Genomic DNA, 13,926 nt, shown 5'->3' with positions numbered 1-13,926 from the left:
GCTTCAGCAAAATTCTAAAGGATAAAAACAACTACTTACATAAAAAGGAGGACATGAAATGAATGGTGCAAGCAGAGGGCACAGCCATTGTGAAGGAGTTGGGCACATTCAAGGATTTGAAAGAGCAGTGTAGTGAGCGAAACAAGCCAAAGAAAGACAAATACGATGATTTCGCTCATATGTGGAGTTTAAGACACAAAACAGATGAACATAGGGGAAGGAGAAGAAAAGATACGGAGGCAAACCATGAAAGAGAGTCTTAACTCTAGAGAGCGGTGGGTTGATGGAGGGAGGTGGGTGGGGGATGGGCTAAATGATGAGTATTAAGGAGGGCACTTGCTGTGATGCGCACTGGGTGTTATATGTAAGTGATGAATCACTAAATTCTCACTAATGTTACACTGTATGTTAACTAATTTAAATAAAAATTTGAAACATTAAAAAACCCTGAAAGACCAGGGACACCTGGGCGGCTCCGTCAGTTAAGCATCCAACTTAAACTCAGGTCATGATCTCATGGTTCATGGGTTCGAGTTCTGCCTTGGGCTCTCTGCTGTCAGCTCAGACTCTGGAGCCTGTTTCAGATTCTGTGTGTGTGTGTCTGCCCATACCCCACCTGTGCTCTCTCTCTCTCTCTCAAAAATAAATGAATAAACTTAAAAAAAAAAAAGCATTATAGTAAAAGCTTTTTAAAAAGGCAATAGTGTACAAGGGTTCCTTTACACTGTCAGTGAGAATGCAAATTGATGTAGGCACTGCAAAAACAGTACAGGGGTTCCTTCAAAAGTTAAAAATAGAGGGGCACCTGGGTGGCTCAGTTAAGAGTCTGACTTTTAAGTTTGGTTCAGATCATGATCTCATGGGTTGTGAGTTCGAGCCCTTCATTAGGCTCTGTGCTGACAGCATGGAGTCTGCTTTGGATTCTCTCTGCCCCTCCCCTCCCCTCTCTCTGTCAAAATAAATTAAACATTTTTTTAAGTTAAAAATAGATTTGCCATATGATCCACTAATTCCACAACTGGGTATTTAACCAAAGAAAACAAAAACACTAATCCGAAAAGATATATGCACCCCTATGTTTATTGCAGCATTACTTACATAGCCTAGATGCAGAAGCAACCCAAGTGTCCATTGATAGATGAATGGATAAAGAAACTGTGGTGCACATATACAATGGAATATTATTCAGCAATAGGAAAGAATGAAATCTTGCCATTTGCAACAACATGGATGGGCCTAGAAGGTATAATGCCAAGTGAAATAAAAAAGACAAATACCATATGATTTCACTCATGTGCAGAATTTAACAAAACAAAGGAACAACAACAACAACAAAAACCAAACAGACTTTTAAATAAAGAACGAACTGGTGGTTGCCAGAGGGGAGGTGGGGGGGGGGGATGGGTGAAAGAGAGAAAGGGGATTATGAAAAAAAAAAAACCTAGCAAAAGTATAATAAGATATACAGATGGGCAGATCAGCAAGATCTCATTGATAGTTCTTAAGGACTGGGACTTATCTCAATGACTTTTTAAAAGAATTTTAGATTCAACAATTAGAAAATGAACAGCCTGATTTTTAAATTGGGCAAAATATCTGAACAGGTATCTCACCAAAGAAGATATACAAAGGGCAATTAAGCATATTAAAAGATGCTCTGCAACATAAGTCATCAGGGAAATGCAAATTAAAACAATGAGATACTACCACACATCCATAAGAATAGCCAAAATCCTGAACACTGACGATACCGAATGATAAGTAAGGATGCGGAGCAACAGAAACTCTCATTCATTGCTGGTGGAATGCAAAATGATGGTCACTTTGGAAGATAGTATGGCAGTTTCTTACAAAACTAAACATACTCTTACCATACCATCCAGCACTCATGCTGCTGGTATTTATCCAAATGAACTGAAAACTTACGTCTACACAAAAACTGGCACATAGATGTTTATAGCAGCTTTATCATAACTGCCAAAACATGGAAGCAACTAAGGTGTCCTTCAGTAGGACCTATGGTTTTATGACTGGGTATCCGCAATCAAAATATCCAGAATACTATTCAGCACTGAAAAGACATGAGCTCCCAAGCCATGAAAAGGCATGGAGGAATCTTAAATGCATATTACTAAATTAAAGAGCAAATCTGAAAAGGCTATATACTGTATGATTCCAACTATATGACATTCTAGAAAAGGCAAAACTACGGAGGTAATAAAAAGGTAAGTGGCTGTCAGGGATTAGGGGGAGGGAGAGATGAATAGGTGGAGCACAGATATTTAAAGCAGTGAAACTATTCTGTATAATACTCACTAATGCATGTCGTTAAACATTTGTCCAAACCCATAGAAGGTACAATGAGTGAACCCGAATGTAGACTATGGCTTTTGGGTGATAACGATATGTCAGTGTAGGTTCATCAATTGTAACAGATGTATTACTCTAGTGTGGGAAGTTGACGGGGGGGGGGCCGGGGGGCGTTTCGGAAGGGAGGAATTGGAGGTGGGACAGGACGTATGCAGGGACTCTGTACTTTCTGCTCAGTTTTGCTTTAAACCTAAAACAGCTGTAAAAAAATATTTTCTTAAAAAGTTTTAGGAAGGAAATGTATTATTAGATTTACATTCCCAAGAGATCACTCTGCTGCAGTGACCCATGTGAACAGAGATAAAAAACAAAAATGGGTGTAGAACAGTTCACTGCAGTTGTCCAGGTGAGAGACAGTGTAGTTGAGACTAGGGTGGTATGGAAGGAGGAAGAGAAAACATGTGAGCCCCAGAGAGAGAAATAAGATTCAAGTATGTGCCCCTGGATAAATGAACAGCCTGCTTACCCTTAGTTTCCCCATATATTAAGAGAGAGAAAGGAGGTGTATGGGGGTTGGCCAAAGGTCTTCATGATTTGGGGAGAGGCTTTCACTGAACCATATGTAAAGCAAACACATAATTAACTGAGTATTTGAGACAATCTCTTTTCTTTTGTAATGGTAGCTCTGTATTAGACGAGCAAAATCAAGCAGATTGTAGTTTTTAAATTTTTTTTTTACATTTATTTATTTTTGAGAGACAGAGAGAGACAGAGCACGAACAGGGAAGAGGGAGATAGAGAAGGAGACACAAAATCCAAAGCAGGCTCCAGGCTCTGAGCTGTCAGCACAGAGCCCAAGGTGGGGCTCGAACCCACAAACCACGAGATCATGACCTAAATCGAAGTCGAACGCTCAACCAACTGAGCCACCCAGGCGCCCCTAAGCAGATTATGGCTTTTATGAGAGAACTTAAAAAAAGAAATTTTCTTTAATCATCTGCTACTTTAGTAATAATCCTAATTACAATGATAGCAACCAATAAATACGATAATATAATAAAAAACCTAAAATAGATATTTCTAGAAACCAATAAGTAATGTTGAGTTGGATTCTTCTTTTGTTTTATAGTTGCAACTTTGAGTCTTACTTGGTAATCTCTATGTAACTTTAACAAAGTTTTATAAACTTTGGGTAAATATTACTTATTAATAATGTTCATAATACATTATGCACTATAATGTTCTTCATGTTCATAGTACACTAATAATTCTATTTCGTTGCCACTATCTCATTCCTGTTGCTGTTTTCACTGAGTGAAGAGAAACAAAATTTGAGAAAGATTCAAGACACAGAAACAGTATCTCCTGAGGTCTTGGTTCCCTTATCCCATTTCCTAATCCCCCAGACAAGCTCTTCTAAAAACATTACCGTAAAAGCCTATAAGGGTGCGTGGCTGAAAAAGTGCTTGATAATTAGAGCTAAAAGCTCACTGATGCCAAGTCTTGACAAAAAGCATGTTTGTGTCTAATGAAAGCACATTTGCAGGATTAATACACTGTAGTAAGACAATGTATAAATCTAGAAAATTTTGTTAGAGGTGATTAATATTTGCCTAATGAGAAAAAACTCATTACTTGAGAAACAATATTTTCCATTACTAAAGAAAAATCTATTTTCTTGCTGTAATTGAGAAAATTATTTGAGGACAATACATAAATATACTAAATATAAACCTATTCATTATTATTTTTTTTTTTCAACGTTTATTTATTTTTGGGACAGAGAGAGACAGAGCATGAACGGGGGAGGGGCAGAGAGAGAGGGAGACACAGAATCAGAAGCAGGCTCCAGGCTCTGAGCCATCAGCCCAGAGCCCGACGCGGGGCTCGAACTCACAGACCACGAGATCATGACCTGGCTGAAGTCGGACGCTTAACCGACTGCGCCACCCAGGCGCCCCACCTATTCATTATTTTAATATTTCATACTTTATGCAGAATTGAATATTTAATTATTGTAATTTTTAAAAAGGTATTATGGCTGGAAAAAAACCACATACACATACACACACACACACACACACACACACACACACACACACACACAAATACCTGAAATAACTCCTGGCTATTCCATGATGTATGTGCCTAATTCCAATGTTATTTTCTTTCTCAATATTTCAGCAAGACTATGTGTAGTTTTAATAGGCCATTAGGTAAATGCTATTAAAGAAAAATCAGATCTACTCAAACTAGGTTATATCATTTACCAAGGTGATAGATTCTGACTTTGAGGAAGATTGTTGACCATTTATATGACACTAAGAACTAATGTTTGACTTATAAATTCTAATTTCATCTTTTGCACACTGGGGAAAGAGATTAACAATTTTATCAACATCAAGATGCTTGTTTTGAAGAATTGATTCCATTTCTTTGAATAGTTCTTTCTCCAGTTTCCTCATGTTGTCCAACATAGTTTTGGCTTTTTCCTGAACAATGAAAAAATAAAAAGAAGTAAATACACACACACATATAAGTCTAACCAAATTCCAAACCACCTCTACAGACAAGTTTTTTTTTTTCATTCTGGTTTCCACTTCTAGTTTGGTTCCTGTCTTATTCTTTAGATATAGTACGGAATGAAATTCTTCAGGAAAAATCTTTGTTCTATATTGAATTAATGGATTAACTCCAACTTATCAGGTATTCTTAGTAGAAAAGATTAAGCATAATTGCATAGGATTAGTCTATAAGCAAGAAACCTAAAAGAAAAATTTACAGGACCATTGAAATTATGATATTGTGTCTGGGGAAGGTTGCTGAAAAATGAGGCTAAGATATTTTTATGAAGGTGGATCTTCTGTATTTAAAATCAATATTATCAGATTAAACAAAGGGAAAAGAACAGTAGTATTCAAGGGAAAGAACAACTAAAAAAGACATTTTCTCTATGATTCCTCCCTGTTTCAAGAATCGGGGGAAAGGTCATTACTCATATAGAATAAAGGAATTTTTAAGTTATTGGTGAATTACCATGACCAGTTATAGGGTAGGTACTGAGAGAAAAAATATATAAGAAGAAAGTTACTAGAAAGTAAGAATAATTTTAAAAATTTGAATGATATATATCTGCCCTATAATGATAAGGCAGAATTCCACAAAACAAAGATGCTTAATCTAAACATGGACTTTAAAATCAAATTGGATCTGGGGCGCCTGGGTGGCGCAGTCGGTTAAGCGTCCGACCTCAGCCAGGTCACGATCTCGCGGTCCGGGAGTTCGAGCCCCGCGTCAGGCTCTGGGCTGATGGCTCAGAGCCTGGAGCCTGTTTCTGATTCTGTGTCTCCCTCTCTCTCTGCCCCTCCCCCGTTCATGCTCTGTCTCTCTCTGTCCCAAAAATAAATAAATAAACGTTGAAAAAAAAAATTTAAAAAAATAAAATCAAATTGGATCAACTTTTTCTGATGAAACACTACATTACATATTAGTGAGAAAAAAATATATTTTGTCTATAAATGGTATTGAAATAATTGGTCACCTCTTGGAAAACAAAGTTAGAATCCCTACTTCATAACATACACAAAAATAAAATTCAGGGGCACCTCGGTGGCTCAGTAAGTTAAGCACCAGACTCTTGATTTCAGCTCAGATCATGATCTCAGGGTTCGTGAATTCCAGCCCCACGTTGGGCTCTGCGCTGACAATGCGGAGCTTGGTATTCTCTCTCTGCCCCTCCTCCCACATGCTCTCTCTCTCTCTTAAATAAACATGAAAAAATAGAAAGAAATTTCAGAAAAATTCAAGAACTAAGTATTTTTTTCAAACACACACATACATACTAGAAGAAAATACAGAAGTTATATTTATTTTGAGATGAAGCAGGCCTCTAGAAGCATGAAATCAAGATGCCTTAAAGGAAAAGACAACAAATGTAATTGACTTAACTTAAAACTTCTGTGTGAAAAAAAAGTTAAACAAACAATAAACTGAGATAAAAAATTGCAATATAACAAAGACTCAAAATTCATATAGTTTTGCCTCTCTGAGGCAAAAGACAAAAACAACCAAGCAACAATTGAAAAACAGGCTAGGGAAAAGAACAGGCAAGTCATTTAAGAGGAAATACTAATGGCTAATAAACATCTGAGAAGCTTTTCAACCTCATCAGTAATCAAGAAACATACATTAAAACTACCAGTAGCACTGACTCTCCCTAAGTCATAAAAATAGACTAGAACCAAAGAAAGACAAATATCACATCATTCTGCATAATATATGTGGAATCTAAAACACAAAACAAATGACAAAAAGCAGCATTAGACCCATAAATACAGAGAACAAAGAAACTGATGGTTGCCAGATGACAGGGGGTGAGGAGGTAGACAATATGAGTGAAGAGAAGAGGAAGATATAGGTGCCCAGTTATGGAATGAATGTCATGGGGATAAAAGGCACATAAGGAATATAGTTAATGGTATTGTAAGAGCATTGTATGGTGACAGATGGCAGCTACACGTGGGGTGAGCATAGCATAATGTATAGATTTGTCCAATCATTATATTGTACACCTAAAACTAATGTTAACATTTTGTGTCAATTATACTTCAGTAAAAAAAAAAAGTAGACTAGAATCCAGCTCTTTGACACTTCTTCCTTCAGGTTCTATGGTTTCTCCATTACTTTCTGTTGTCAATCAACACTTAATGGCTATTAAATAAAGCCTAAGATACTAACAGCTTTTAAATTTTAATTTCAATATTACTTAGAAAAATGTCAATCAGCATTTTAAAAAAAATTTTTTTTCAACGTTTATTTATTTTTGGGACAGAGAGAGACAGAGCATGAACGGGGGAGGGGCAGAGAGAGAGGGAGACACAGAATCGGAAACAGAATCAGCATTTTAATTTAACAAGCATTTAATAATACGTCTACAAAACCAACCTTCCAGAAACAGTATTGAGGGGAAAGGAAGCTGACAATGCTGAGAACTAAGTAAGCGATTAGTGGCAGTGTGGAGGCTGCTCAGGGAGAAGTGAGGGAAAATCCCTCCAGAGCAGACCTATCTCTTGAAACATATCACTGAGGAACTTGAGCAAAGGCAAGAAGGACCAGGGGGCTCATTTGTCCCAGGACTGTGCTCAGTCAGGAGTGTAAGCCAAGCCCACACAGTGGATGACACCACTGGCCGGTAGACTGGGCTCTCAACAGCGTACTTAATGCCCCTAGAACAACTTGCCTGATTCTCATTCCATGCCACCGGCTACCTACAAAAAGTGTTTACACTGTAAGTTACAAGTGAAAACAAAGTAGTCCAAGATAAAGCAAGTGTCAAGAATCCACTTTAAAATTCTTTAAAAAGAATAAGCACTTACCATTTTTTTAAAAAGACTCCAATTCATCATTATTATTACGTCTAAGGAGTGTTAAGCATTTCCCATAAAAATTAATCTGAGGCTATCTGATTAAGAACATTTTGTATGTAAGAGATGTTAACTGCCCTCCAGTAGCTCTGTAATTTTTGGTGTGAGATATAAACTAAGCAAGCTACTTAAACTCTCTAAGTCTCAGTAAATGGAGATTCCTTATCAGTGAAATGGAGATAACAATAGTATTTACCTCATAAAGTGGTTTGAAGATTAAATAAAATATTCTATGTTGTGTAATGATACCATGGTGCTGAGTGTATAAAAAGTGCCCAATAAATGTTAGGTATTGTTATTATGTTTAAGATACTAAATTTCTCTAAGAGATTCATAGTGCATTCTTAACCATTATTTTATTTATTTATTTATTTTTTATTTTTTTTTTTCAACGTTTATTTATTTTTGGGACAGAGAGAGACAGAGCATGAACGGGGGAGGGGCAGAGAGAGAGGGAGACACAAAATCGGAAACAGGCTCCAGGCTCTGAGCCATCAGCCCAGAGCCTGACGCGGGGCTCGAACTCACGGACCGCGAGATCGTGACCTGGCTGAAGTCGGACGCTTAACCGACTGCGCCACCCAGGCACCCCTAACCATTATTTTAAATCTTTGGTTTGAGCTCTACTATAATTGAAACATCTAAACTATTTTATTTTTATTTTATTTTTAAAAGCTTTTATTTTTTTAAATGTTTGTTTATTTTTGAGAGAGAGAGAGAGAGAGTTTAAACTATTTTTAAACCTATTTTTACATGAAGCAAGGAAAGAAAGGTGAAGTTCCAAAGTTCAAAATGTGGACTGAATCACACTTTAAACTGTTCTTAATGATAAACCAGAGAATATAATTTAATCATACCTCCTTTTTGTCTATTACTTCCAATGCCTGTTGATGTTCTTGATAGAGTGGGTGTCTTCTGTCAGGCTTAAACTGAAAACGTGGTTTCTTTTTAACTGGGTCTTCAAGATCAAATGTTGGTGAGCTGGTATCCAATAGTTGTGAAACATTTGGCACAAATATGAAAGGCTTAAAAACAGATCTAGAAGAAAAAGTCATAGAGTTGGCTTGTGGGGATAGTGGGGATAGGAAAATATTTAGCATTATGCTAAATCTTCTACGATTCCCTCTAGTTAGAAGGGCCTGGCACAGAAACAGTGTCCAGTGAAATTATAGTCCATCATTTTCTACTGAAAACTCCATAGTTGAAGGGTAAGAACAATCCTCAGTGTTACAGAGATTGAGGATTAGGATCTGGAATGAAATCACAGCAGCAGTATTAATAAAGTGTCCTCAGGTCTCACTCCATCTTCTTGAAATGATCTTTAATAACATGAAAGACTATAACACTGACAGAATACAAGATCATTTCTCAATGTAATGTACATTAAGTTCTATGAGAGACACTAATGACTTAAGACAATTTTAACATATCTAAAATCCAATTTTAGATATAACTTCAACTACTGATAGTTTAAGTTTTACAGGCATATATTTTCTAGATATGAGCGGATAAGTAACCATCTAAATCCAGCACAACTACATCATTTAATCTTCTTAGTATTCTTAACCATCTAATATTATAATACTGAAATCTGCAAAAGAAAACCATCTACTTTCTTTTCTTGACAATTTTAAATATATTTGGCCAAAGAGAGTAAGGATAACTGCAGACAAGAAACTATTAACATTTTTGTCCTAAAAAATGAGAATAGTTATGGCAGGAATGCACATATGTAAATGGCAGCCTACCACCCGAACAGAAAATATATCCAAAAATTATTGTCATATTTGTGTAAGAAAAAGTTAGCCTGGCAAAATCACCAACAGACTGATGACTATCCTAGCCCCTGACCCCTTGTTGGTTTACAGTATTTTGTGACTTTACCTCTCAGGATCAGGAGTCCCTGTGAAGAAGTGAATGCAAGGAAGGTTGGAGTCTTGAGGTAAAATAGAAACCATGCTTGCAGTGGTCAGGAATTCTCCCTCCATATTAATGCCACTTGGTTTATCTCGGAGAATTTCCATCATTGTTTCAAAAGTTATATTTCCTAGGAAAATCATTTTAAAAATCATCAAATACATATGAATTTGCAGGTTGACATGCTGCAATCATGAACTGCTTTCTCTGTTGATAATATATAACATGAGATATTGGGATAAATTAGATATTGGGATAGGGATAAATTAGAGATTGACTACGAACAAACCTTGTATCATAACTATTAGTCTCATTCCACTATCATAAGGAAGATTTCTTTTTAAATTTTTTTTTTAATTTTTTTTTTCAACGTTTATTTATTTTTGGGACAGAGAGAGACAGAGCATGAACGGGGGAGGGGCAGAGAGAGAGGGAGACACAGAATCGGAAACAGGCTCCAGGCTCTGAGCCATCAGCCCAGAGCCCGACGCGGGGCTCGAACTCACGGACCGCGAGATCATGACCTGGCTGGAGTCGGGCGCTTAACCGACTGCGCCACCCAGGCGCCTCATAAGGAAGATTTCTTAAAAAATATAAAACACACTAAATCTCAAAACCATTACTATCAGGTAAAATCTGTAACTTCCTAAGAAGGAATCAAAAATGCAAAATACACTCAATCTCATTGCCCTTACAAAAATTTTTAAGGTGTATTTAGTTAGCAGTGAACTGACAATATCAGTAATTATCATCTGAGCCTATCCATTCTGGGAACCAAATATTAAAAGAATACAGTGCTTGGTTTCCAGTATTATATAAGGTGTTCTTTATAAAATAAAATACTCCTTTTCCTGTAATTTCTGTGGCTGATATTAATACTCTTATCTGAAAGTGTGAATTGTAACCTGAGTGGGAATGAAGGAAACAAAACACATTATTAGTTAGTGGGATTTTAATGAACATAAATCTGCTGGACTACTTAAAATATTTAAATGTCCATTGTGTGTGATAAGACAGATGGCATTATATTTTGTTTTCTTTCATATGTAAAGTTTGATATTTTAAGGAGTTTTTTATTTTAGAAAAAGAAACTATTTTATCTCTTTAGCCAACACAACATGACCATGGTTACAGAGAGCCTCAGAATTCCATATTTGCAAGGCATTTCCACCAAAAAATTTAAAAAGCCATCGTGCCTTCGGACATCTCTGCTCCTTACTATACATATCCATGCTCAAAGATGTGGTTCAGGATCTAACTACCTCATGAAAGATGAAGAATCTTACCCCCTTACACAATGCAGTCCTCCCAAACGTAGCCCAAATATCTTCTACTCACATGTCATAATTCTCTTCCCTAAAATTTGACTCTCAATTCCCCCTGAATCAAATTAAAACTCCTTCATTTTATTTTTTTTATTATTTTTTTTTATTTATTTATTTTTGGGACAGAGAGAGACAGAGCATGAACGGGGGAGGGGCAGAGAGAGAGGGAGACACAGAATCGGAAACAGGCTCCAGGCTCCGAGCCATCAGCCCAGAGCCTGACGCGGGGCTCGAACTCACGGACCGCGAGATCGTGACCTGGCTGAAGTCGGACGCTTAACCGACTGCGCCACCCAGGCGCCCCTAAAAACTCCTTCATTTAAAAAAAGTATTTATGTTTAGAGAAAGAGAGAGAGAGCACAAGCTTGGAAGGTGCAGAGAGAGAGGGAGAGAGAGGATCCCAAGCAGATGAACGGTGAGATCATGACCTGGGCAAATCAAGAGTCAGACGCTTCACAGATTAAGCCACCCAGGGGGCGCCTGGGTGGCGCAGTCGGTTAAGCGTCCGACTTCAGCCAGGTCATCATCTCGCAGTCCGTGAGTTCGAGCCCCGCGTCGGGCTCTGGGCTGATGGCTCAGAGCCTGGAGCCTGTTTCCGATTCTGTGTCTCCCTCTCTCTCTGCCCCTCCCCCGTTCATGCTCTGTCTCTCTCTGTCCCAAAAATAAATAAACGTTGAAAAAAAAAAAATTTAAAAAAAGAAAAAAAAAAAGCCACCCAGGTGCCCCCAAACTCCTTCAAATTAAAATTTACCATTAAGATGAACTGAAATAAGCTTTTCCTTTCATATAAGCATTCTTGATTTTTTGCACATATAGCTTCTATCTCTGCCATTAGATTATAAATTCTCTAAAGACAAAAATGAGATTTTTCTCTATTTAGTTCTCATTCCTCCAACAAATACTTATTGAGCATCTACTAAATTCCAGGCACTATCCTAGGAAATAGAGAGATAGACAGATTGATATTGATGCACTTTGACACAGATATGTAGCTCTGTGAATGTAAAGAAGTGAAAGTTCCCTCATCCAATTTCAGTTGGAGGTAACCACAGTTAACAATTCAAAAAGGATCTTTTAGGAAGACTTTCAGAATAGGTTTAAAAGCTTTCAAACAGGAAATTCTCATTATCAAAAGAAAAGTGGTACAAGAAAATAGCCATTTAAAGCAACACATCTAAGTGCTTGCTTTGGCAGCACATATACTAAAATTGGAATGATACAGAGATTAGCATGGCCCCTGAGCAAGGATGCCATGCAAATTTGTGAAGTGTTCCATATTTTTTTTCTTATTCTTTGATACAGAAAGAGAACATTTTATTTTTATTTCCCGTTAAAAATTTTTAAAAATTTTTTGCTATAGTTTTTATTTTGTAATTTTTAAAATTCTACTTTACTTTCCTCATGTCATTTTATTCTATTTTGTTGTATACATTTTTAAATTTTTTTAACACTTCTTACTTTTTTTTTCTTTTCTTTCCCTTTTTTCTCTATTCTATCAAGCTTCTTTCAAAAACCAGGCCAAAACGCACCTAGGATCTAGCTTCCTTTATTTGATTTTTTGTGTTGCTTTTAATTTTTTAATTTTAATTTTTTTATTAATTATTTTTCTTCCTCAAAAATGACAAAATGAAGGATTCGCTCCAAAAGAAAGAACAGGAAGAAATGACAGTCAGGGACTTACTCAACACAGATATAAGCAAGATGTCTGAACCAGAATTTAGAATCATGATAATAAGAATACTAGCTGGGGTTGAAAAAAAGCATAGAAGACACCAGAGAATCCCTTTCTGCGGAGACAAAAGAAGTAAAATACATTTGAGATTGCATCTCAGTTGTATGCCACGGCGGCAAGGATGGATGAAGCAGATCAGCGATACAGAAGACAAAATTATGAAGAATAATGAAGCAGAAAAAAGAGGGAAACTAAGGCAAAAGAGCATGATACAAAAATTAGAGTACTCAGTGACTTATTAAAAAGGAATAACATCTGAATCATAGAAGTCCCAGAAGATGAAGAGAGAGAAAAAGGAGTAGACAGTTTATGTGAGCAAACCAGAGCAGAAAATTTTCCTTACCTGGGGAAAGACACAGACATCAAAATCCAAGAAGCACAGAGAACTCCCATTAGATTCAACAAAAACAGACCATCAACGAGGAATATCATAGTCAAATTCACAAAATACACAGACAAGTAAAGATTATGAAAGCAACAAGGGAAAAAAAAGTCTTTAATCTATAAGGGAAGACAGATCAGAGAGCTTATGGAAGAAACTGAAGAAGACACAAAAGAATGGAAAACTATTCCATGCTTATGGATTAGAAGAATAAGTATTGTTAAAACGTTGACACTACCCAAAGCAATCTACATAGTCAATGCAATCCCTATCAAAATCACACCAGCCTTCTTCACAGAGCTAGAACAAACAATCCTAAAATTTGTATGGAACCAGAAAAGACTCCAAACAGGCAAAGCAATCCTGAAAGTGAAAAGCAAAGCTGGAGGCATCACAATTCTGGACTTCAAGCTATATCACAAACCTGTAATCATCAAGATAGTATGGTACTGGCACAAAAACAGACACTCAGATCAATGGAACAGAATAGAGAACCCAGAAATGGACCCACAAACGTATGGCCAACTAATATTTGACAAAGCAGGAAAGAATATCCAATGGAATAGACAGCCTCTTTAGCAAATGGTGTTGGGAAACCAGAACATCAACATGCAGAAGAATGAACCTGGACCACTTTCTTACACCATACAAAAAGTAAACTAAAATGGATGAAAGACCTAAGTGTAAGACAGGAAGGCATCAAAATCCTAGAGGAGAAAGCAGGCAAAAACCTCTTTGACCTTGACCGAAGCAACTTCTTACTCAACACGTCTCTGGAGGCAAGGGAAACAAAAGCAAAAATGAACTACTGGGACCTCATCAAAATAAAAATCTTCT

The 13,926-nt window shown here is 36.9% G+C and overlaps 1 protein-coding gene and 1 non-coding gene across 5 annotated transcripts in view; one reads left to right on the top strand and one right to left on the bottom strand.

Moving 5' to 3' along the window:
* Positions 1–4,529: 4,529 nt before the first annotated feature.
* SCRN3 (secernin 3) overlaps positions 4,530–13,926 on the bottom strand; it is a 32,309-nt gene continuing 22,912 nt past the window's right edge. For all 4 annotated transcript variants that reach the window (XM_040475422.1, XM_040475424.1, XM_040475425.1 and 1 more), the window contains 3 exons: positions 9,618–9,780; positions 8,591–8,771; positions 4,530–4,802 (listed from right to left, as the gene is read on the bottom strand). In XM_040475422.1, coding sequence (XP_040331356.1) covers positions 4,632–4,802; positions 8,591–8,771; positions 9,618–9,780 — 515 coding nt within the window. In that variant the 3' untranslated portion in view covers positions 4,530–4,631. The remainder of the gene's footprint in view (positions 4,803–8,590; positions 8,772–9,617; positions 9,781–13,926) is intronic.
* On the top strand, positions 12,154–12,257 carry LOC121031209 (U6 spliceosomal RNA). Its single transcript, XR_005790619.1, has one exon. It is a non-coding gene; the product is annotated as a U6 spliceosomal RNA (small nuclear RNA).

The sequence above is a fragment of the Herpailurus yagouaroundi genome, unplaced genomic scaffold, assembly GCF_014898765.1.
Source record: "Herpailurus yagouaroundi ecotype Mexico unplaced genomic scaffold, PumYag 140, whole genome shotgun sequence".
Classification (NCBI taxonomy): domain Eukaryota; kingdom Metazoa; phylum Chordata; class Mammalia; order Carnivora; family Felidae; genus Herpailurus; species Herpailurus yagouaroundi.
This window is presented reverse-complemented; position numbering and strand designations above follow the sequence as displayed.